The 26,077-nt window shown below is 40.8% G+C and overlaps 1 protein-coding gene across 1 annotated transcript in view; it reads left to right on the top strand.

Moving 5' to 3' along the window:
* The window catches only part of GALR1 (galanin receptor 1), a 330,830-nt gene that overhangs the window by 190,562 nt on the left and 114,191 nt on the right, over positions 1-26,077 (top strand). Inside the window, exon 2 of the mRNA XM_088475974.1 lies at positions 18,672-18,737. Coding sequence (XP_088332100.1) covers positions 18,672-18,737 — 66 coding nt within the window. The remainder of the gene's footprint in view (positions 1-18,671; positions 18,738-26,077) is intronic.

The raw sequence follows: 26,077 nt of genomic DNA, 5'->3' as shown, positions 1-26,077 counted from the left end.
GGACCGGCAAAAAAAAAAAAAATAGTGTCTTTTTTTTTTACTCTAATTTTGTTCTGTGTGTGTGTTAGGCTTAGCCGCACAAGATACAGCCAGTGACGCAAGTTGTCACCTAGTGCTCCCGTCTCCAGTCGTCATTTATCGGTGCTCCGGGCCCAAGTTCCGGACCGGCAAAAAAAAATAAAATATAGTGTCTTTTTTTTTTGCTCTAATTTTTTTCTGTGTGTGTGCGTGTTAGGTTTAGCCATACAAGATACAGCCAGCAAAGCAAGTTGCAACCTAGTGCTGCCCGACTCCAGTCGTCATCAATCGGTGCTCCGGGTCCAAGTTGTGGACCAGCAAAAAAAATAAAACATAGTTGTTTTTTTTGCTCCAAATTTTTTCTGTGTGTGTGCGTGTTAGGCTTAGCCACACAAGATACAGCCAGCAACGCAAGTTGCAACCTAGTGCTGCCCGACTCCAGTTGTCATCAATCGGTGCTCCGGGCCCAAGTCGTGGACCGGCAAAAAAAATAAAACAGTGTATTTTTTTGTCAAATTTTTTTCTGTGTATGCACGACTGCACATGTGTGAATTTTGTAACTGCACCTTGGCTACACTATTGGTGCTTGTGACACTGCTTCAAGACCGCAGAAAATATGGAGCGCTGTCATATGACAGGAGAGCAAGTCCAAGAACCACATGTAGCTGCCGCCAGCAGTGCAAGGCCGTCAACTTCCTAGTCCTCTATAAAGGCCATGCCCCAGGGCTTAAGTCACGCCATCGATATGGTAAAGCTACTTTTACTGAAGTTAAGAAAAAATAATCAAAAGGCAAATTGCCATTCACTACACAAAGTGGCAAGGAAAAGATAAGGCCTTGGCCTTTATTTATGATGACTGCTGGTTCTGATTCCGATAGCCCTTCTGCTTGTAGTAGTAGTGGTGGTGGTACCATTATAAAATTGAAAGTTGTTAAAATGAGTAAGACAGCTCTGGAAAAACCAACTGTGTGCCCTGAGAAATCAAAATCACAAATCCCCAAGGAGAGTGCAAGTGTGTCTGCGGTTGCCATGTGTGATCCAGACCTAAATACGAGTGTACTGGAGGATCCTCCAAGTTCCAACATTTGTGTGCCCTCTGCAAATGTGGGGAAGGGCAGTCAACATCTTGCAGACGTAGTCAGTAAGGATGCTTCTGTGGAATTGCACATGGAGGAGGATATTTTGGTAGTTGAAGGTGCTAAGGATGATGAGGATGTTGATGATGAAGATGTTGGTGATGAGGATGTTGATGATGAAGATGTTGGTGATGAGGATGTTGATGTCGAGGATGTCCTTTGTGTAAGTAAGGCAACAGCTGTTGCCCATGGATTGAAAAAGCCAAAGATCATTGTTGTCATGCCGGGGCAAAAGACAATAAAAAAAATCCACTTCTCACATGTGGAATTATTTCCACCCAAATCTGGACAAAAGTTGTCAAGCCATATGTAACCATTGCCAAGCAAGAGTGAGCAGAGGGAGGGACCTAAACCACCTAGGATCTTAATCCTTGTTATGTCACTTGGAGCGAATTCATCAAATATCAAAGTGTATGTCGCCAAGTTCCAAAACTCAAAATGTAACAAGTCCATTATCACTTACCTGCTCCCTCTCTGTGGGATCCAAACGCCTTTGATCTCCAACACCAACACCTGCATCATCAACATTCTCATTCGTCATTGGGAGTAGTCCTGCTGCATCCAATGTTGTTATTTGAAGCATGATTGACTTTTCTCCTATCCGTGATTTCTCAGAAGGATCCTTGATGACTACGCCTGTTGCTGCTGCTGTTGCTGTGAGTGGATTTTCATCCCAGAAGGGGACCAGGAGGAAGACTACTTGAAGTGTATCCTCCACAAAACAATTAACTATCAAACAATCATTTTCAAGGGCAAACAAGTATGACAGCAATCACCCATTTGCACATCGGATTACTGACACCATAACAGCTATGCTGGTATTAGATCTGCGTCCAGTATCTGCCATTACTGCAGTGGGTTTTCAACAGTTAATTGAGGTCCTGTGACCTCGCTACCAGATTCCTTCTAGATTCCACTTTGCTAGAACAGCAATTCCAAGTCTGTACAAGGACATTAAAAAAACCTTATTAATGTCCTCAGAAATGCAGTTGTATCCACTGTCCACTTGACCACTGATATGTGGACAAGTGGGACAGGGCAAACTAAGGATTACATGACTGTGACAACCCACTGGGTAGGTGTATTGCCTACAACAGCAACATCTACCAAAAGACAGCTGATACAGTGGCAGGCTACTCTTTGTATAACTGGTTTCACTAAGAGGCATACTGCTGAGAACCTCTTAGAAAAACTCTGGAAAATCATTGCTAAATGGCTTACCCCACTTGGAATCTCCTCGGGATTTGTGATTTCAGACAAAGCCACCAATATTGTGAGAGCATTACATGTGGGTGAATTCCAATTCGTCCCATGTTTTGCTCACACAATTAATTTGGTGGTGCATCATTTTTAAAAAAATAACAGGGGCATACAGGAAATGCTCTCCATGGGCCGCAAAGTATCCAGACATTTTAGACATTTGGCAAACACTTGTCGAAGATTGCATGACCAGCAGATACTTTTTAAATTTGTCCTGCCATCAGCTGAAGCAAGAGGTAGTAACTCGGTGGAATTCTACTCTCTATATGCTTCAGCGGATGGAGGAACAGCAAAAGGCCATCCAGGTCTATACAATGGCCTATGACATAGGCCGTGGAGGGGGAATGCACCTTACTCAAGTACAGTGGAGAATAATTTCTGTGTTGTGCAAGGTTCTCAAACCCTTTGAACTTGCCACACGTGAAGTTAGTTCAGACACTGCCAGCTTGAGTCAGGTCATTCCCCTCATCAGACTTTTGCAAAAACTGGAGAAATTGAAAGAGGAACTGAAACAGAGCGATTGCGCAAGGTATGTCAGACTGGTGGATCAAGCCCTTGATTCACTTCACCAGGATCCAAGAGTCGTCAATCTATTGAAATCTGAAAAATATATTTTGGCGACCATTCTGGATCCTACCTTGTGAGTTTTTTTCCATCAGACCGAAAACTATGCAAAGAGCTGTTGGTAAAAAAATTGTCAGCTGCAGCCGCACGTGAAATGCCATCATCCCCTCCTTCAGTTTCTGCAGCTGCCTGGAAAAAACTCGATTTTCCTTACAGAATGCCTGCTGGTCATGCAGATCATTCACCACAAAAATTACATCTGGTCAGGCCTGAGAGAACTGCCTACTAGTGACATGTCTTCTACCGTGACTATGTGTGATACGGTCTCCATTCACAGAAAGGTGGAGGACTACTGTATTTCAGAGATAACATCCTAGGCTTGTCAGACAGTCCCTTGCAGTACTGGCAGGAAAAGAGGCAATTTGGAGGCCCATACACAAACTGGCTTTGCATTACTTAAGTTGCCCACCCTCCAGTGTGTACTCCAATAGAGTTTTCAGTGCAGCTCGAAACCTTGTCAGTGACCGGCATAGGAGGTTACTTCCTCAAAATGTGTAAAAGATGATGTTCATTAAAATGAATTACAAATTCCAAGAGGAAGACCTCTACCAACAATTACATAAAAAAATTACAGACGCGCCTATGGTGGATTCCAGCGGGGAGGAATTAATATTGTGTGATACGGAGGTGAGGTTTTGGCAAAACCAGATCGAAATCCCGGGGAGATCCAGATACGAAACCAAAACACGGGGATCAGTGCACATCTCTAATGGAAATCAATGTATAAATGCTTAGAGCCCGATGCTTCCATAGAACGGTCTTTACCCTTGACTTTATCCATGATATGCCTTATTTAGGATTAGAGATGTGCGCCGACCCTCGTGTTTTGGTTTTGGTTTTGGATCTCCCCTGGTTTTGGATCTGAATCTGGTATTGGATTTTTTTCCTTGGTGTTTTGGTTTTGGATCTGTTTTTTTTTCTTAAAAAATAAAAAAAACAGCTAAAATCACATAAAACGTGCCTTTTTTGTTCTTACAGTATTAATAACCTCAATAACATTTATTTCCACTCGTTTCCAGTCAATTTTGGTTACCGCATAGCTCACAATATTGATTTTATCATCTAGTTAAAGGGACAAAAGGTTGCATCCAGCTTGCTGGCTCAAAACTGATTAATATAATTATTAATAGAGTTGAGGACTGTGCAAAGATGATGGTTGGGATACCCTTGAGGATTGAAGGCATGGGCCTTCATAGAGGACAAGGAAGTTGATGGCCTTGCATTATCATGATGACTGCTGGCGGAAGCTACAACATGTGTTTCTTGGCCTTGCTCTCCTGTCATGTGACAGCGCTCCATATTTTCTGCGGTCACAAGCACCAATAGTGTAGCCAAGGTGCAGTTACAAAATTCACACACGTGCAGTCGTGCGCACACAGAAAAAAAATATACAAAAACATTTTTTTTTCGGGTCCAGAACTTGGGCCCAGAGCACAGATTGGTGACAACTGGAGTCGGGCAGCACTATGTTACGTTGCCGACTTGCTAGATCTTGTGCGGCTAAGCCTAACATGCACAGACACATGGACAATTATTAGAAAAAGAAACAATTGATTTTAATTTTTTGTCAGCTCCAGAACTTGGGCCCAGAGCACAGATTGAGCATGACTGGAGTCGGGCAGCACTAGGTTGCGTTGCTGACTTGCTAGATCTTGTGCGGCTAAGCCTAAAACGGACAGACACACACACAGACAATTATTAGAAAAAAAACAATTGATTTTTATTTTTTTTCAGCTCTAGAACTTGGGCCCAAAGCACACATTGATCACGACTGGAGTGAGGCAGCACAAGGTTGCAACTTGCGTTGCTGCCTGGATCTTGTGCGGTACTGCGGTTAAGCCTAACACGCACGCACACACACACAGAAAAATATAAAAGACACTTTTATTGATTTTTTTTTTACTATATATATATTTTTTTTTTGAGTCCAGAACTTGGGCCCAGATGGACACAGCACCAGCCAAGATGTATTTGCAGTTCTGCACCAGCCTAGACTCAGACTCTATCGTTTTGCCTTGGTTTCGAGGTCCGAGTCAGGCGGGAAACTCTGAGCCTGCTTGGATCCGACTCGGTTCTGCTAAATTCAGATGGGTTTGGATCTCTGGAATCCGAACCCGCTCATCTCTATTTAGGATATCATACAATTAAAAAAAATGGGAACTTGTTTCAGACAGGTTGCATTAGTAGTAAAATGGATTGGATACATCAGCTTTATAGACAGTGACACACATCTGTGTCTTTATGCTAATGTTGCCTCCAATTTTCAAACAACTGAAATGCTCACTTGGAGCAGCATAAGAAATCTTTTTCCCGTCACTTTGTGTATTTACATACACCATCGGCACACCATTGAAACTTGCAAGAGGCCTATGGCAGGTAAGCAGCTGTGTGTCTTTAAACGCAGCTGCTGGAATGTTAACATGTGTATAGGGATAGAGATGCCTGTGTCAGAACTGCACATTACGTGACTGTCAAAGCCCGGAGGAAAGATGCTAGAGCTGCTGCAGCTGCTGGTATCAGGTAAATGACCTCTGGGCCTCCAGGGACGTCAGGTCAACATTCTATCATAAATGACCAGGGAAAGGGGGAATAGGAGGATATAGTTTGAGCACAGGATCTAATATATTGGATATAATTAGTCAAAAGAATAATGAAAATCCACAATTATAAATATCAAACCCTAGTATGGGTATCAAGAAGAAATATTATAAAGTGTGGAGGTGCTCCCCATGAGAGTATAGATAAACGTAGTGTGGGGAAGAAGAAGAAAACTCTCTTGTTTGGGGGCACTCGAATGTAAAGGTTATAATAAGAATAATATATAAAAAATAACTTTTATTAGATATATTTTAAAATACCAAAAACAAGTCTGAGCCTATTACTTATTGGCATTACTGTTGGAATAACAGCGGTAAATGATCACCAGCAGAACACGAACATACATTGAACATAAGACAACATATAATACAATACTTGTCACAATTGTGTGAAGCTAAGTGAAATATTACAAATAGGTCTATAATTCTCTGTTCATACAGTCTCATAACGATCAGGCTAACAGGCTAAGGTGGAAAACCTGACTAGTAGCTGAAGTGTCTGTCTTGCACCTTAGCCTGTTAGCCTGATCGTTATGAGCTTCATCTAACCCAAATACTCCCCCCTCCTATGACTCACTCCCTCCTGTTGTTGTGGACCAATAGAGGGAGTTAACACTTGGACCTATTGACAAGGGTATTGCATCTGCAACACACAGCAGCTGCTCTCCCATTGGTCATAACGCAGGTTAAAGATCACCTGTGTATCTTAGTCCACATGCATCTGACTGAGGAAGCGACAGTGAAACGCGCGTCTCAGACCCGCGAATCCGGCTGTGTACAGGCGGGATTCGTCATGGCAGCATACTGACAGGCTCTTCTAGCGGCAGATTTTCTATACTATACACCGGCTCCCTGGAGGTGAGCGCCCAGGTACTTTTCATACTACACTTTCTTTAGCGCACTTAGCGGCTTTATTTAACAGAGACAAGTTTGTGACCCTGCAATACCTTTAGGGCAACAGAGCTCCACTTGTCCTGTACTAGCCATAGTGCAGCTACACTCATACTCTTTCTTCCTATCACTGCATATGCGATCTGGGTTTCCCACCACTCACCACTACCTTTGGTATATGACTGGCAGCAGCACAGATCGCAAACCTATGCTGTGTTATTTCATTACGATAACTATTGTCTCTATGAGTACTCTCATTGGGGTCCGTCTATTAGAGGTTCCTGCAATGTTTACACCAGGACCTTCTTTTTAACGCAGTCCAACAGCAGATACTCATTGTACTTATTCCCTACCCTGGGAGTACCTTTATAGTACGCTCACATGCCATTCAATGGCTATACAATGGCATGCAGCAGCTGCTATTTTGTAAACTCCACATAAAGGAGTAGCTTTACTTTTTCCTATAACTTTACTGTCTACTAGTACCTGGGTGGCATCACAGGCGACCTACGTGTGATCTGCCTCTCATTACAACCTGTGATTTACTTATATTCATTTTGATATTTGCAGGGTCAGCTATTATTCTATCTGACCCCCTTATCATTGTATTGCTTTAATTACTGTTCAGTGTAATTGTGCTGTGATATCTCACGTAATCTATATTGAATATTGTATGGTTATTATCACACTCTTTTCTAGAAGATTTCCTTGTATGCCTCTGCCGTAATTTTGATTAGCCATTGTGCTATGATGACACTATGAGGTCATTGAACTAGCAAATGTTTTATATAGGTCTCAATACTGTATGAGACAGAGAATTATAGACCTATTTGTAATATTTCACTTAGCTTCACACAATTGTGACAAGTATTGTATTATATGTTGTCTTATGTTCTATGTATGTTCGTGTTCTGCTGGTGATCATTTACAGCTGTTATTCCAACAGTAATGCCAATAAGTAATAGGCTCAGACTTGCTTTTGGTATTTTAAAATATATCTAATAAAAGTTATTTTTTATATATTATTCTTATTATAACCTTTACATTCGAGTGCCCCCAAACAAGAGAGTTTTCTTCTTCTTCCCCACACAACATTCTATCATGTCAACTGTGTAGACATGATGAATGTTGACATGGCCACTGTCAACACGCTGCATTGTCTACATTTTGAACATGTCGATATTCTCATGTCTATCTGATGTAGGTCGACATGATAGATGTCAGTTTAACATATCACACCCAGTTCTGGTGAATTAGCACCATTACAGTGAGTTTACCGTGGGATAGGGGGTTTATAAACCAATGGGGATCAACAGGGTGTTTTTTTAGAACATCAAACCGACCTTTAGTAAATGCTGTATATTGAACTTAGTGCCTGATTCAGAGCCGCTCGTAAGCGGCCGCTCGTTCGTTCCTAGCGATGTTTGCACAACTGTGCATGCGTACGGATCGTAATACGCATGCGCGAACCAGTCAGTGCGGCCGAAAATCGTTTGTTCGCTAAATAGCGAATGTCTGCTATTTTGAGTGACAGGAGGAGGCGTATGTGGGTGGTAACAGGGGAAGGTGCTTGAAAACGGGAGATCCGAACGCAGGCGTGCTTAAAGGTCAAAATGGGCATTTTATGGGTGTGTATAATTAATACAGCAGCGTCATTGACCACGTCACTGGGTTATTTTATAGTCAGAACTGCTCGCAAGATTGCGGTAGGAAAAACCAACCACAAGAATAGCGAGCAGTTCATACGCTGGTCGATGTACTCAATTAATCTAATAAATAGCGGACATGATGTAGGATGCGAGCGGCCAGGGGGTGTAGTTTTCAAAAAAACGACCGCATGTTTTGTACGCTCGTTCAGACCTAGAGCCGTGAACAGACCACAAAGAGCGAACGGTTCATTTGAATAGCCACCCCTTTTTTCTGAACGAGTGAGCGCAAATAGCGTCCGGCTCTGAATGAGGTCCTTAGAACCCACTGTCAATCCATTCAAAACCGATCATTAAAAGTTTGCAAACTCCTGCAAAATCAATCATTAGTAAATTTATCCATAGGGATATCCTATACTCAGTTACATATACTCACACAGAGGACCTCATTCAAACCCGCTCGCAAGCGCTGAACGCTCGCAAGCGGGTCAATGTTTAGGCCCTGCGCACGCGTAGCGGCCGCACTGCGCGTGCGCAAGCCCCGGAGAAAGAGAGAAATTCTCTCGCTCCGGAGCTCACTACAAAAGGGGCGGCTGACGATGTTGATCGACAGCTCGACCCGTTTTGTATGCATGGCGGGGGAGTGGTTTCACAAACGGAGGCGTTCCTTAAGTAACGCCTGCTGTTTGTGGGCGGCCGCACTGACATCAGCAGTGATGTCAGTGGGGAGCTTCCTGCTTGATCAGAGCAGGAAGCTCCCTGGGGCATGCGGTTGCCGAGACCCAACCGTAGGGTCTCGTCGCAAGCCCCGATGGTTGCGATGGTCTTGACCATCACGACCATCAACCTGGTCGGTCGCTAAAGCTGTAGGTGGTAACCCACAGCTTAGCTAGCGACCAGGAGGCCGCACTTCAAAACCCAAGCGGCCGCCCTCATTCAGAGCGACCGCTCGCATTTTGCGAGCGCCTCTGAATGAGGGCCAGAGTCTTTCAGAAAAATTATGCAAAAATCTGTCTATTATCCAGAAACCTTAACTTTTGTGTACACAAATATACTATAACAGCATGTTTGATCTTCAGTAACGATCATAGATGAATGTTAGATGAGGATGTTGAAAGAGGCACAAATGCTTTGCTATTAATAAGAGATTAGCTCCTATACAATGGAGTTGAAGTTGAAGTAGTTGTAATTTTCTTTGCTCAAGTTTATATGTCTTCTTATTCAGGACTAAATCATGTTTTCTGGCTTATATATCCATTGTTTAAACATTAATATTAAAAGAAATTTAATAGTTTATATTTTCCTATTGCTGCAAGGCACACATGGACACAAACTGCAAATCAAAAACCCCAGGTTCAGGTGCTGATGATATAGTACATTTAAATAAATAGCTGACTCAATAACTTCAGACCTAAAAGTAACAATGCTACTGAATCATGTCTAGATTTATATTACAAAAAGCCATTAATAACAACAGAGAGAAAACAGAGAACTGCTGTTTTGAAACCTAGAGCATGCCTTTATGCAAAGTTTCCACTAACACTCTACAGTAACTCTAACTGAGTCATAGGATTGTGACTTCCACTGGTTTAGTTAACTCTATAGCATCTGTCAAGCCATACTGTATGTAAGCAAAAAGAGAAAGATTTCCGATACTCACCAACACTCTATTAAAGTTCAATAAAATTCCCAAATTCTCTTCTTATATAGCCAGAAAGAAAACAATGGAAAGACCCTTAAGCACAATAAATAGGAAACAATAAGGGTAGGTAAGAACAGTCTGTGGTATGAAAGTCACATACTGTCAGAGCATGCCAGGTTCCCGATCCCTCTTACTGGGTCCGGTGGTGCTGGCTCCCTGAAGGTCAGTGATCTGCCATGGGAATCTCTTCCTGGCCAGTGGTGGGGCAGCAGGCATGAGGTCTGAGGGCTGCTGTGGCTTTTCCACTATGGCTGTGGCACTGTATATAATTTAAAACATCAGGCATGCTTAGTGTGATGTCACTAGGGCGCCAATTTGAGGCTCCCAAACCTTACTCCAGCAATTCTTATTACTTGTGATTTCTACTGCTCGTTCCTGACCTTGGCTTTGCACCTCAACTTATTCTGTTTCCTCCATGGTGCTGCACTTGGCAATTCCAGATTGACCTTGGCTATTCTCAGCAACCAAAATACAAAGAAATCTAGAGGGCTTCTGTGCAGTCCAAAGGCTGCAGAGGAGGAGGTTAAGGAGGGGTCATCAACTACCCATAAACATAGGATAAACAGGAAAAAACAACCAACGCCTACTGCACTCTCTCTATCACTTGTGAATATGGAAATAATCTTTTTAAAAAAACACAATATAAAACTCTACTCAAAAATATAAAGTCAATGTGTCTGTGCATTCATTGGCTGACAGAGGTCAGGATAAACTTTAGTAACCCTGCGGCTTCCACCATTGAGTACAATGGAGGAGCCGTTCATTGGCTGAGAGGTGGGGCCTGACCTCTGTCAGCCAATGAACGCACAGACATGGAGCTTCAAAGTTGCGTCTGTGCACTTCATTCGGGAAGGAATAATCATTCTGGTTAGAATGATTATTCCTTAATGAGATGGTCGGGTTTTTCATTTTCTTATTTTAACCCATGGATGTCTACTGGACAAGGGGACCACTGGAGGTAATATAGGTGAGTATGTGTGTGTGTATGTATGTATGTATGTATTAAACTTATACTGTGTAAGGTGTGTGTGTGTTTCTTGCAACATTTCTTTACAGGTGAACTACAGGTCCCAGTGGGCCCTTAATGACCTGCATGCTAGTACTTGTTGTTCTCCAAGTACCAGTATGCAGGGGAGGCTTTCTGTGACCTGTAGTTCTACTGGAAATACAATATTTTAAAACTTCTATTTTTACACATCACGCACACAATCAACCCGCCACCCACCGCCCAGAGGTGACAGGGATAGCCCCAGGCTATCAGCCTAGGCTAGGGGTGCCCTGGAGAGGGAAACCCCTTTTTTTGAAGTGGTCTCCAACTCCCCAGGGATCCCTGGCCTGGGCTGACTAGCGGTCAGGGCTGATGCTGCGGCTGGGGGGCCCGGTGATAGCGATCCCCTGACATCCCCTGTGGCATCAGTCCCCATTAGAAAGGGTCCAGGGCTGGTTCTGTGATTTACAGGGAGACCCTATGCAAATTTTTCCCTGTAAATCCAGAACCAGCTCTGCTTCCCATAGCCCAGTGCTGGTTGTACTGAGTACAAGGAGACCCTACGTAATTTTTTCCCTGTACTTAGTCAACCAGAACTGGGTTTCAGCAGTCCGGGGCTGGTTCTGTTTTGGGGGGGGGGGGAACCTCACATTTTTAATTTTTAAAATTTAACTCTTTAAACACTTTTTCAAGGCAGATACATGCAGGCATCTCACTGATGTCTGCATGTATCTGTGTGAGAACGAACTGCTCATGCTGACAGTGAAAGCATGAAGCAGTTCTAACATGTCGAGGATTTGCAGTTCGTTTTGAAGGGTGATTTGCCATTCGATTTGGACATGAACATGCCAAATTAAACTGCAAATCACTGTTTAAAACCGACTCAAATAGAATTTGTTTTGCAAATTGCAAAACAAATTCAATAGTAGTAAATGCAGTGAAAAAAGGTTTTAGTAAATTTACCCCATAATGTTGAAGGTCTTTAGCAGTAAAATTATTGTAACCTAACATTATGTATCACAATAAATTTGATGTATCTTAAGAAATTGCATATTCAGAAAATGCCAGACTTACAGTATATGATCTACCGACTATGTATTAAGCGCTCTACTTGGAAGCAAGCAATAGTGATTTTCCATGGAAAGTGTACTTTTGCTCATGTCAATTTCCACTCCAGAAGAGAGAGAGAGGGAGGCAGAAAGAAGTAGAAAGAGACATAGAAGAGGAAAATACAAACAAGCGGAGGGGGTTATCAGGTGTCCAGAACCATCCCAAGACAAGGATTTTTCATTAAAATATCATGAAAAATTATAAATTAACAATTCTGGCACTGTACAAGCACAAGTTGCGATATGGCTAGAACAATACAGTAGCCAACCTTTAAAAAATGTCTCAATAGTTATATTGAATTTATACACCCTTTTATCAATGTCAAGGTGGCTGCCAATCTTCAAAAAATATGGATTTCTCATGTGTGGATTGTAAAAAATTAATAGAGAAGAAGAGAGAGTGGTTAGGACTATATAGTAAATCAAATCTGTGCTAATAATCCATGCCAACATTATATAACTGAACACTTATCTTAGGATTTCCTCCTTAGTCTTCCATAACTTCCAAAATCTTTGGGGTATATTTACTAAAGTGTGGGTTTATAAAAGTGGAGATGTTGCCCATAACACCCAAACAGATTCTACTTATCATTTATCTAGCACCTTCTAAAAGATAATATATATTTTAGCATTTTAATTACACCTATCACCTATGTATCGCCTATTAACTAGGGATGTGTAGGCTCGGATAGGTTCGAGTTTGCACGTTGAGTTCGGATTTTTCCCTCAAAAAAAAGGAACTCAGAAAGAGGCAAAACGTCATCTTACATGGACGAACATCATCATTCCAGGACTTTTGTCCAGGAATGATGATGTTCGTCCATGTAAGATGACGTTTTGCCTCTTTCTGAGTTCCGTTTTTTTGGAGGGAAAAATCCGAACTCAACGTGCAAACTCGAACCTATCCAAGCCTGCACATCCCTACTATTAACACATAGTTTGTGCTTTATTCTTATTATGTAATGTCATGTAATGTAATGTAAGCTCTCATGATCAGGGACCTCTTCCCTCATGTGCTTCTCTTTACATTTTCTTCTACTCTCTACTCCCCATTAGGGCACCTAACACGGGACTGCCAACTCCCGGCAGCTTATTGTGAGTGCTTTAATTACTATTTCAGCAATGTATATAAGTCGTGTCCTTGTCCTGCACTGTAATGTACTGTAAGTTACTTGTTTCTTGTTCACCTATTAGTTCTATGTACTATATAAGGCGCTGCAGAACACTTGTGGTGCCATATAAATAAAGGATAATAATAATAATAAGGATAATAATTAACACATACTAACACTTCAGTCTTTCACTGGTGTGCTTCCCTGGGTGGCTGATATTTGCTGGCTTTTTGGGGTTCTGCACCCCAGACTTTTACCAAGTATTAGGCACCTCCAGTATCAGAGAAGCCATGACATGGTCTGGAGGCTTAGCCATATTTTTGCAAATATAAGCAACTGGGATCTCTTAATTGAGGTGAGGTGAGGAGGTGGTGAGAAAAAAGTCTAGGCAGCAGGAGACAGAACCAGGTGCTGGATTTAATGTCTGGGCCCTGGGGTTGTGAGGTGAGGAGGTGGTGAAAAAAAAGCCTGGGCAGCAAGACAGGGCCAAGCACTGGATACAATTACTGGGCCCTGGTGGGTGAGGTGAGGAGGTGGTGAAAAAAAGCCTGGGCAGCAAGACAGGGCCAGGCACTGGATTCAATTACTGGGCCCTGGGGGGGTGAGGTGAGGAGGTGGTGAAAAAAAAGGCTGGGCAGCAGGACAGGGCCAAGCACTGGATTCAATTACTGGGGGGGTGAGGTGAGGTGGTGAAAAAAAAGGCTGGGGAGCAGGACAGGGCCAAGCACTGGGTTTAATGACTGGGGGGGTGAGGAGGTGGGGAAAAAAAGACTGGGCTGCAAGACAGGGCCAGGCATGGGATTCAATGACTGGTCCCTGGGGGTGAGGTGAGGAGGTGGTGAAAAGAAAGGCTGGGCAGCAGGACAGACACTGGATTGAATGACTGGGGGGAGTGGGATGGTGAAAAATAAGGCTGGACAGCAGGACAGACAGAACCAGGTGCTGGATTTAATGCTTGGGCCCTGGGGGGGTGAGGTGAGGAGGTGGTGAAAAAAAAGGCTGGGCAGCAGGACAGGGCCAGGCATGGGATTTAATGACTGGGGGGGTGAGGTGAGGTGGTGAAAAAAAAGGCTGGGCAGCAGGACAGGGCCAGGCACGGGATTCAATGACTGGTCCCTGGGGGTGAGGTGAGGAGGTGATGAAAAAAATGGCTGGGCAGCAGGACAGTCCCTGGGTTTAATGACTGGGGGGAATGTGGTGGTGAAAAAAAAAGGCTTGTTTTTCTTCTGTGGGTTTGTGTCAGATGTTGAGGTGGGGAGGGCCCAAAGCATATTCTTGCACCTGGGCTCACCACTCTCTAGTTCCGCCACTGATGCCATATGCATGTACAATTGTGATTATTTACACAAAGGACAGATCTTCCAATACGAACTGTCCTTGCAGTGTGAGGACCTTTGGGTTTATGACCTGGGAGTCCTACCGAACATATGCTTTGGTCACGTAGCACATGTGCAAGCCACGGGGGACACTAGGAGGGATCCTATCAGATCCCTCTCATGGAATAGTGCAGAAAGAAGCCTGTAGGCTTCTATAGACAATGCCATCTAGAGATGGCATTGCCTATTGCAGTGATTCCCAACCTCGGTCCTCAAGGCACACTAACAGTCCTGGTTTAGTGATATCCATGCTAATGCACAGCTGGTTAAATCAAAATAACTGAGGTACTAATTTAAGTCACCTGTGCTATTTTTAAAACCTGGACTGTTAGTGTGCCTTGAGGACCATGATTGGGAACCCATGGCCTATCGGGTACAAGCGTAACTTTCTGGAGCTTGATACATATGAGGAACTTCCGAAAATAGCTGTCTTTGGAGGTTTGACCAAATTTTCGTGTTAGTACATCCTGCCCATAGTCTATTATAGCCAGTGAAGCACATATAACATCAGGATATATGAAATAGTGATCAAAAATAATTCCCAATATATTTTATCAAGTACAGTAGATTTCATTATAGAATTGCAAATATAGTGCTGATATATTCCTTTTCCTCACTTTTACCTAACATTTCCTTCACCTCTGCCTCTTCCTTTTTCCATATTAATATGTATTTTCCCTTTGATGGAAATGTTTGTATCTTATTATTGCTAACCTTCAATAAAACTAATTTGAACAAAAATAAGTATAATTATTATTAGTGTTTACACTTTAAAATGATTTCTAAGTAGCAGGCACATACAGTATAAAATATTTGATTTAGTCTAATGTTTTCAGTATGTAATGTTACTGATTATAATTTTATCTTTGACACAGATTTATATGCAAACTGGAAACCCACTCAAACATACTGTACTGGGGCATATCCAATTGAGTGAGGGGTTTTGCATGCAAAATACTTTGCACATCCCGCGTACAATTATGATTTTCACGGGCATGCACACTCCCAATACCTATAGTATCCAATAAAAAAAAATTGGTTGTGGGGGTTTTTTGTGGGCAAAACTCCACAGGAGGGTTTTTTTTTTCCCATTCAGCCTATACAGTCTGCAGACAGCTGCCGCGGCTTTGTGCGGGCAGCGGAAGCAGGGTTGGGGTAGTGTAGTGTTTGAGGACAGCGGGAGCAGGGTTAGGAGTAGTGTAGTGTAGTGTGTGCAGGGAGCAGAATTAGTGGTAATGTAGCATAGTGTGTGTGGGCAGCTGTAGAAAGGTTGGGGTAGTGTAGTGTAATGGTTACGGGGAATAGATGCAGGTTTAGTGTAGTGTGTGTAGGGAGGGGTTGCAGGGTTAGTAGAGTAGTGATGCTGTGATGCTGGAGAAGATACGGAGGAGGACAGCACTGCAGAAAGTGAGTAATTAAGGACTAATTAAGCTAATTGAAAACAACCAATTGCTTAATTACAACTTAGGAGAGGTGTCCAAAGGGTTCCAGAGAATTGAAGACAATTTTTCTTTAAAATGTGGATTTTAGGAATAATTGAACCTGCTCTGGCGGGCGCTCAAATAAAATTTGAGCATTAAAACACAGACTTAAAAAACCCACTGCCAATTGGATACCAAAAATCTCACATCCAACATCATGGCCAGAATAATGCCCCATAATGCCATGTGAATGGCACTCTGGAGCGCATGTGCCCAGGGATCACAGTGCGAGGAGCAGAACATAGTTCCCCTCCTAGCACTTTAGGCTGATCTCTGCGTGTGCAGAGATCAGCGGCAGCAGGAGGAGGGACTAATGATTAGTCCTCCCTGCACAATCCTTCGCCATGCTCTGCATGTGAGGGAGGGGGATTGGGGGTGGGTTACCCATGGGGGTAGAAGGGTAACCACCTGGGGGGGAGGCATCTGGCATAAGTTGGGGTAGGGGATAGTAAAATAAAAGCTTATGATGCTGACCAATAGGTTACACACTGTGATTTAAAGACAATTTAGTGCAAAGAAATTATACAGACCCAAGGTACAGTTATACATACGCACGCGCACTGGAACCAGTTACCGGCATCAGCAAGAAACCTCCATCAGCAGCATCAGCAAGAAGACCCCAGATTGGAGTCTGTATGCACATTTATACCCTTGCAGGGATTGGGAATACAATAGATAAGTTTGGCATGATTCCATTTGTTCTTCTTAAAGTTGTCTTGGTTACAGGATCATTTATTGGACAATTTCAAATGGATATAACCTCCCTTTGTATCCTTTTTCCCGCCACATGCAAATCTAAGCTGTTAATATTACATTTTAGTGTTTTAACTCTCTACAGTCCATAAGTTGAGAATGCATGTTGCGATCTACTCACCGATGATACCGGAAAGCTGTTGAGACAGAGTAGATCAGTACAACACCAAACATGGTTTGCTTATTATGTACTAAACCTTAGATATTAAATAGTCTTTATTTCACAACATTAGTAATAAATGAATAAACTTTGAATATTACACTTTGAAGATATGGAACCTTTTACTTGAGTGTGCAGTGTGTATATATTAGGGGTTTGGGAAAAGACGCTAGTTAGATTTATGTAGTGAGGACTTTTAACAGATGTGTACGCATGCAGCTAATAAACAGCGTTTGCATGCAGGATATTATGCATTAGCTAATGTGCGTATTTTTACTGTGTGTATGGGGTATGGTGAAATATGCAATCGCATGATGCTAATAATAGCATCTCTGTATGTACTTAAGTGTGAGTTTCTCTAAAATGGTGCTGGACAGCCATTCGCAAAATGGCGTCGGGCAGATTCTTATTTTTTTAAGATGGAGTCTGGTTGCCATACGCAAGATGGCGTCGCTCCAAGCTAATTTTACACTGATTCTGTCTCAGCCACTAAACCAGCTTCGACAGATATCATAAGCAATTAATTTATATGGAAGAAATGTGTGTTTATAAATTCATGATTGTATAATTATTATTATTATTATTATTATTATTATTATTATTATTATTAATAATATTTTTAAAAATATTCTTATTTGGTTGATAGCTTTATGCGCCCCCATTGGTAAGTCTACTCACCATTTGTGTTATTTAAATTTGATATATTTGGGTATTCAGAAATACTTATTGGGGAGCAGCAGTTATATATTTTTAGAAGTGATAATTTTAAATATTGTGTACCTGGTGATTTTTCTTGAATGTATCTTGGATACTTTCACATATATTTTGTATTGCTTTAGAGTTTAACACTGTCATATTGTTTTAAAATCCTTTAAAGGAACAACCGAGAATTAACATGGTGTGCTCACTCTATTTCAATCCCAAAAATATATATACACATGAGGGTAAGAGAGTGAGCTAGCCAGCCAGTAGTCTCAGTGCAATACATGGGCTGCATAGCTCAATACATTACCGATGAACTAAAAAATATGTTTTGGCCAGTTCTAAATAGAATACAAGGAAGGAAAGAATGAATGAATTAATCATCTAGATAATCATCAAATAAAGGAAATAACCACTACATGAATTTTAACAAATACTAAAAATTGCAGAAATGACAAAAAAGGACAGTGTGAAAGTATAAAAACAATCCAAAGATTGTGTGTGGGCACAAATAATACAGTAATAAAAGCTGCTCTTTAATATATATGTATTATATATTATAATATTATGTGTGTGTATACAGATGTGTCCACATCCATCTAGCCTCCTTGCGCTTTGAATAGCCCTTCGACTCGGTAGCACTGAGCATCTTTTGTGTGACATTTTCCCTTAAAATATGTCTTATTGGAAAAGCAATGCTAATTGGATGCACATGCAGCTTATGCTGATTAAAATCATATGCAACATGCCTCTATTATGCGTGTGACTGCATGCGAAATGCTATGTTTTGTGGCTGTGACACTGTAACGTAGCATTTTACATGCAGATACAGAATATAGGCATTCCACATATAATACTAATCAGCAAAAACTGCTCGTGTGTCCTATTTGCATCACTTTGTGAATAAGACATATTTTAAGGGAAAAGTTGCACAAAAGATGCTCAGCAATACAGAGTTATGTGTAACATGACTTATTGTGCACGTCGGATAGATGTATGTGGACACATCTGTATACAAAATATTTATGTGTGGGTGGGAGGATGTGTTGTGTATGTATCTTGTATTTGCATTCATTATGTTGCATAAGGTTAATACTTTTTTTCTTAACATCCTAGGTTCTTAACCACTTGCATAAAAAGTTAAGAAACATGTCAAAGAAATCAGAAGCTTCAAAGAAAAAGGTAATTTTACACTATTTTAAACAACAATATATCACACAACAGTAAGAATGTTAGATACATTGCACAGGACAGGCACTATTGCTAAATCACATAGTAACTGTACCGGTATAATGATTTATGCAGGGACAGCAGGACTGGAAAATATCACAGAGAAAATTAACATGGTTGGCTGTTGCCACCGTTACCTTGTGATTATTAACTCTAAACTTTAGGAAGAAATGAGTCAAACTGGTTCCTGGGGCGATAAATTAAATGGTGCCCTATTCATCCTTTCCACATAATGATAATTACTATTACATTACTAGGGAAATGTACACTAATAAAAACATATAGGGGCTAATTTGTAGGTGCTTGTATTTGCACCTCAATCATATGTAGGAAAAGACCCATGTAAGAAATGTCCACATGTTGAATGGGATGCAAAATCAGTAACATTTGCTCCAGACATATGTCAAGTATAGAAAGTTTACATACAGTCTTTTTAGTTATAGTTACCTAAATTTACATAATATAATTGTGACACAATGAGGTTGACAGACCAGTGAACATAGAAGCTGAACCTAATGGACATCCCTTCTTGTCCAAACTGTTTGTGCTAGTACTTGTAATTAGTGATTTAATCATGTATGTTTATGTTTATAATTTAGTCCTTTATACAAGTATTAATTGTTTCCAACTTGGGACACATACTTTGCTACTTTTATGTAACCATGATGTTTGTTCATAATGTATAGTATTATTTGTTTAATATGCCACCTGACCATTGCATCTATATGCAGACAGTAGGTGTCCCTTTATGTTGTGTCCTACTTTAGCAGACATGCTGGATCCACACACTGTCAGCTGTTTGCGAGTGTGCTGATTATTGAAGGGAATCCACTGGCAGTTTCTGATATTTAATTTTTATTTGTATTTTGCATTTGTGTTTATTTACTGCTTATATTATAATGAAAAAGTAAATTTTACTTATCATTAATTTGTATTATCATTAATAAGTATCAGGACAAAAATATGTCATGTTTATAATATTGTGTAAAAAATAGGGATATGTGCCTCCATAATTTGATACTAACTTAGTCAAGCTACATTTCTATAGCTGGATATAAGAGTAGAATATTTTGCATATGTCAAGATGCATCTCTTTGATATCTCTATGCTAGAATGGACTATAAGTGCACACCAGGCATGGCCAAACTGTGGCTCTTTAGCTGTTATGAAACTACAAGTCACAGCATACCCTCCCACCAATCAGCTAGTAAATAATGCTGGTACTTGTAGTTTCCCAACAGCTGTAGAGCTACAGGTTGGCCAGGTCTGGTATACACACTAATGCCCCATTATACACCTGGCACAAGTGCTACTCTATTTGAGATGGTAATATCTTGAGATTGTCTTACATAACATAGGCATGTACATACATTATATTTAAAAATGCCTCTTTTCCTACATATGATTGGATTGCAAACATGTCACTGCTAAATGAGCTCCTATTTATCCAAATATAGTATGCATAGGAGATCACATTTTTTATATACAAATTAGGCTCTAGTTAGAAGAATTTACAAACTTATACAGGACACCCAGCTGGTACCTAACTCTAACAGTGAGATCAGCCATGTTTATGTAGTATGTGTAAATAGTGTGTGAAGCCGCATTGGTTTGTGTATTAAAACAGTGTAGAGTGAAACTGAGTATGAGGTGTATTTGGAAGGATGCACTAGCAAACACTGATGACCCCAGTCTCTTTACCCTTTCGCTGCAGAAGATGAGTGGGGATCATCCTCTGTATATACAACAAAACTGCAGAGAACAAGCTCCACTCATCTTTCTCTGTGAGGGGCTAAAGGAAAAAGTGACGTCGGTTTGGGAAGTGATGTTGAAACACGCACTTTTTTTTAGAAAAATAAATAAATGAATGAATGAAAGTGTGGGTGGAGGAAATTTACATATCTCTATCACCCCAATCCCAACACCAAGAGAGATAGGGGCACTCTCTTTCAAACTGTGTGCTTACATAAAAGCTAATGTCTGGTAATGACACTGAACACCAGACATTAGCCCCCTGCACTGCAGAAACATAATGCAGTTCAGGCATGGGGAAGATTTCCCCCAATATGGCTACAAATAATGAAAGTGCACCCGTTTTAGAAAAAAGGGTGCCACCTCTTTCAAATGATGGTGCCCCTTACTAATTGCAATTTTCCCCTATGCTATAGAAAACATACATTAGATACCCTATCACTCCAAATAATGACAGCTGCAAATGAGTGGGCACCCTTATTTGAAAACAGGAAGTCCACACTTTTAAATTATGAGGCCAACTAGTAGCCATTGATCACCAGACAATATTACCCTGCACCATGGAAAACATTTCCTCATATGGGAATAAGGATACTGGATTTCAAACTCTATATGCACATACCGATACCTTCTAAACCCTGCCTATAAACCTATAAAATTGACGCTATTTGCGTACGCAGTCATACAGTAAAATAAAGACTTTAGACATTGAACATTTGTTTCCAAAGCACAAAGTATTATTCAAGTAAAGTATAGTCAGTTGCACGCTGTGATCTAAGTACAATTTAGCGCAAAGAATTATACAGACCCAAGATACAGTCATACATATGCACGCGCTCTGGACCAGATACCGGCATCAGCAAGAAACCTCCGTCAATCAGCAATCAGCAAGAATACTCCAGATTGGGGTCACAACACACACATTTATACCCTCACAGAAACAGACAACACAAAAGAGGGGTTTGTTGGTAATCCCATTGGTTCCCAGTGTGGGTGCATCTGTTACAGGGCATTTAACAGATTGATTCAAATGGACACAGAACAGCCTCTAACAGCTTGTTGCCTCCTCTATTCCACCTGCATGCAAATCTAGGCTGTTGGTTTCAAAAAATACATTTTGGTGCTTTATAACTCTACGGTCCATAAGTTGAGAATGCATGTTGCGATCTTCACACCGATGATACTGGGAAGCTGTTGAGAAAGTGCAGATCAGTATAATACCAAACACGGTTTACTTATCACGTATTAAACCTTAGATACCAAAATAGTCTTTATTTCACAGCATTTGTAATAAATGAATAAAACTTGGATCTTATACTTTAAAGCTATGGAACCTTTTATGTGAGAGTGCATTATGTAAGTATTAGGGGTTTGGGAAAAGACGCTAGTTAGGTTTATCTGATTTGGGGCAGATGTGCACGCATGCAGCTAAAAAACAGCGTTCGCATGCAGGATATTGTGCATTCGCTAATGTGCGTCATGTTAGCAGCGCACCTGTGCATAATGTGCGGTGTTTAATATATATATATATATAGATATATATATAAGCCACAATTGGTCCGGCACTCAGTAATCTCACGGATAGCTTCACTCGGTGCCTCCACAGATAAATGATAATCACAAGCTCCAAACGTGTGGCACTCAGGGTATAACAAAAGCAAGCCAATAGTCAGAAATTTTTCAACGTTTCAATCTTATTCAGATTTTCATCAGGAAATGAATCATACAAAAAAAAGACACCTTACCTTATACCCCTCACCCAGCAAGTGCACGTGTGTGCAATCCGAGCCCACTCAGATGGCAGGGACGCACAAAGATGACGTCAACAGCGTATCAACGCTGTGCACGTCAGTGACAACACCCGGTAACCCAGGCAACCCGTTAGGCAATGTAGACACTGTAAACGAACATGGAGAGACAATATTAACAAGCAGATCATAATGGGACACACAATTTACAGGATATAAAATGTATAAATAGAAAATATATAATAATACAATACTTCTAATAGTATCTTAATCCCAATAAAAACATGGGCAAAAGTACCGCTGCCAAAAGGTATATAATAAAGCATCTTAGTCCCTACTTAAGCATGAAAGTGGTAGAACTTCATTAGGTCCTTTAGGAGATATGACATCTAAAATATGATTCCAAAAAGCCTCCTCACCACCTCTTTTAAGAGGCGGTATATGGTCTATCATCCTGTATTTTAAGCTTGCTAGATTATGCCCGGCTGCAAGAAAATGGCGAGCCACTGGTTGGTCACTACAACCCTTATTTAATGCAGTTCTAATCGCAGATCTATGTACCCCCATTCTTTCTTTAAATTTTCTGGAGGTCTTACCAATATAGGTAAGACCACAAGGGCACACAATTTGATACATTACAAAAGATGACTGTTTCTGATTTGGATTGGTCCTATCGATGATCTTAAGGTTATTTTTGATTGTCATAACAACTCTGATTGTCCTGTGAAATTGCCGTATAAATGTCATTGTGAGGAAATTGAATTTTTAGATGTAAAATTGGCCTTAGAGATTCAGTTATTGGCACTACAGTTCATCGTAAAATTACAGATCGCAATACTTTCTTGCATGGGAGTAGTTGTCATCCCATGGGGTTAAAAATGGGTATCCCCTATTCACAAATGATCCGCATTCGGAGGATCAATAGTGATAGGTAGTTGGCAGAACAACAGATTGATGACTTAATCAAACGTTTTTTGATTAGGGGTTATGATTCTAAGTATTTATTGCAACTTAAACATAAGGTTTTGCTATTTGAACAGAGTGATCTTTTATGTAGAAAAGTTCAGGCTGAGTCCAGTAATAAATTCACGTGGGTCACTCAGTTTAATACTTTGTCCCCTCAGATCAACCACATTAGTAAAAAATTATGGCACTTGGTCCAGACTGATAATGATTTAAAGCTTCAGGATCAGGCTTTACGCCCTTGCTATTCTCGTGGGAGGAATCTGAGGGATCTGCTTGTAAAAACTGACATTACTGGTAGAGGGATCAGTACCCCTAGACATTTTTTACCACCGAAAAAATGTGGATGCTTTAGTTGTTCATGCGTAACTTGTAGACATATGTTGACGGGAGATCTTTTTTATCACCCCCACTCTGGGAAAAAACTCCAGATTAGACATCATTTTACTTGTGACTCATCTTTTGTAATATATCAAATTGTGTGCCCTTGTGGTCTTACCTATATTGGTAAGACCTCCAGAAAGTTTAAAGAAAGAATGGGGGTACATAGATCTGCGATTAGAACTGCATTAAATAAGGGTTGTAGTGACCAACCAGTGGCTCGCCATTTTCTTGCAGCCGGGCATAATCTAGCAAGCTTAAAATACAGGATGATAGACCATATACCGCCTCTTAAAAGAGGTGGTGATAGGAATAGAATCCTTTTGAGAAAGGAGGCTTTTTGGATTCATTTTTTAGATGTCATATCTCCTAAAGGACTTAATGAAGTTCTACCACTTTCATGCTTAAGTAGGGACTAAGATGCTTTATTATATACCTTTGGCAGCGGTACTTTTGCCCATGTTTTTATTGGGATTAAGATACTATTAGATGTATTGTATTATTATATATTTTCTATTTATACATTTTATATCCTGTAAATTGTGTGCCCCATTATGATCTGCTTGTTAATATTGTCTCTCCATGTTCGTTTACAGTGTCTACATTGCCTAACGGGTTGCCTGGGTTACCGGGTGTTGTCACTGACGTGCACAGCGTTGATACGCTGTTGACGTCATCTTTGTGCGTCCCTGCCGTCTGAGTGGGCTCGGATTGCACACACGTGCACTTGCTGGGTGAGGGTATAAGGTAAGGTGTCCTTTTTCTGTATGATTCATTTCCTGATGAAAATCTGAATAAGATTGAAATGTTGAAAAATTTCTGACTATTGGCTTGCTTTTGTTATACCCTGAGTGCCGCACATTTGGAGCTTGTGATTATATATATATATATATATATATATATATATATATATATATATCTCATTTCTTACTAACATTTTCAAACTGCAATGCAAATGTGTTATGGGCAGTGAGCTTCACTCTCAAACAGGGTGGAGAACCCCAGCTGTGAAGCTGGGGCCATTCTGTCTGATAGTGAGACTAAAACCTGCTTAGGATTCAGACAAATTCAATTGTGTAGATCAATGTCTGGGTTATATTACAATTGCCACAGCTCATACACTCTATATGTAAAATGCTCACAGTATACTGGTGTATTGTTAGTTGTTTTCCTAGTATACTGTGTTTGTTATGGTATCAAGGTTGTCCCCAGAATGGGCTTTGTGTACATCAGGGCATGATTTCTGGAAGGATTACTAAAAAGTGTTCTAATGCTAATAAGTAATTTTTTTATGTATGTTAAACACTGTCAGTATGTGTTTGGGGAAGATTGTTACTCTGTGGTTTTGACAAAATGGCGTTGTGTGATCTATTTCTAAGATGGAGTCTTGTTGCCATTCGTGAGATGGCGCTGAACAGATTCTGATTGTAAACAGATTCTGTCTCAGCTGATTATCTGGCTTTGATAGTTCCACCCTTTGATAGCCAATCAGACGCTATCTCAAACTATTTTGAATCTGTTTAGCCATGCATGAGAATATATCATTTAATGTTACTATGGTATGACACAGTTTGGTCATTTGAACCATTTAGATAATGCGTCTCCAAGAAGGGTAAAACAACCCTTATACGCCACTGCGGATCCTCAAGGGATCATTGGCAGGATGTGGGAACTCATCTAGCCTATAAAGGAAGTTTGGAAAGGAGATTGGGACTGCGTTACCTAAGATTACTTAAAATAACCTAAATGATATATTTATGCACAACTATTCAAATTCAGATTACATTGTCATACATTACATTATAACTCAGGATTGTAATACAGTTCTTCCTTATCCATGTCTCACAACAATTTACTGTACTAAAATTGGTCAGACACTCCCCTGATTTGGTATAACACTCCTCCTCTCGTTTCCACTCCATTAACAGCAGCATCAGCTCCCATCTCCTCTATCTATCCTCCGTCACAGGAACCGGAAATCCCCAGACAAACCAAGATGACGGAAACTCTGGAAGAAGAATACAAAAATGAACACAGCAGAACAATCCCTTGCTGTGACACTGATCTACAGTTTTCTTTTAGCTCAGGTTTCTCACTGTCACCTTTTTAATCCTCCCGTCACAAGCTCGCGATCAACAGGTCCTCGTTATCGGCCTCGTCTCTGCCTTGTATCTCCACCAGTTGGTTAACCTCCCTATAGTGAGTGGAATGGACCCCCATATCTTCCATGGCCACCCCTTGAGGATGTGGTACTTTGTCAACAATGTTAGATACGGACCTTTCCACCGATCAGTCAGGCAACCTGAACATAAGAAATTATTGTATCATAACAGATTCTCCAGGTTTAACATCATGAGAGTTTGCTTCAGTCATGTTAGTTAATAACACTTTCAATTCCTGTTGTTCTTACTCATCTTCGTGAGACACTGCACAGTAACCTCATTATCA

Source organism: Taudactylus pleione, unplaced genomic scaffold (assembly GCF_031769625.1).
Source record: "Taudactylus pleione unplaced genomic scaffold, aTauple2 ptg000179l, whole genome shotgun sequence".
Taxonomy (NCBI): Eukaryota; Metazoa; Chordata; class Amphibia; order Anura; family Myobatrachidae; genus Taudactylus; species Taudactylus pleione.
This window is presented reverse-complemented; position numbering and strand designations above follow the sequence as displayed.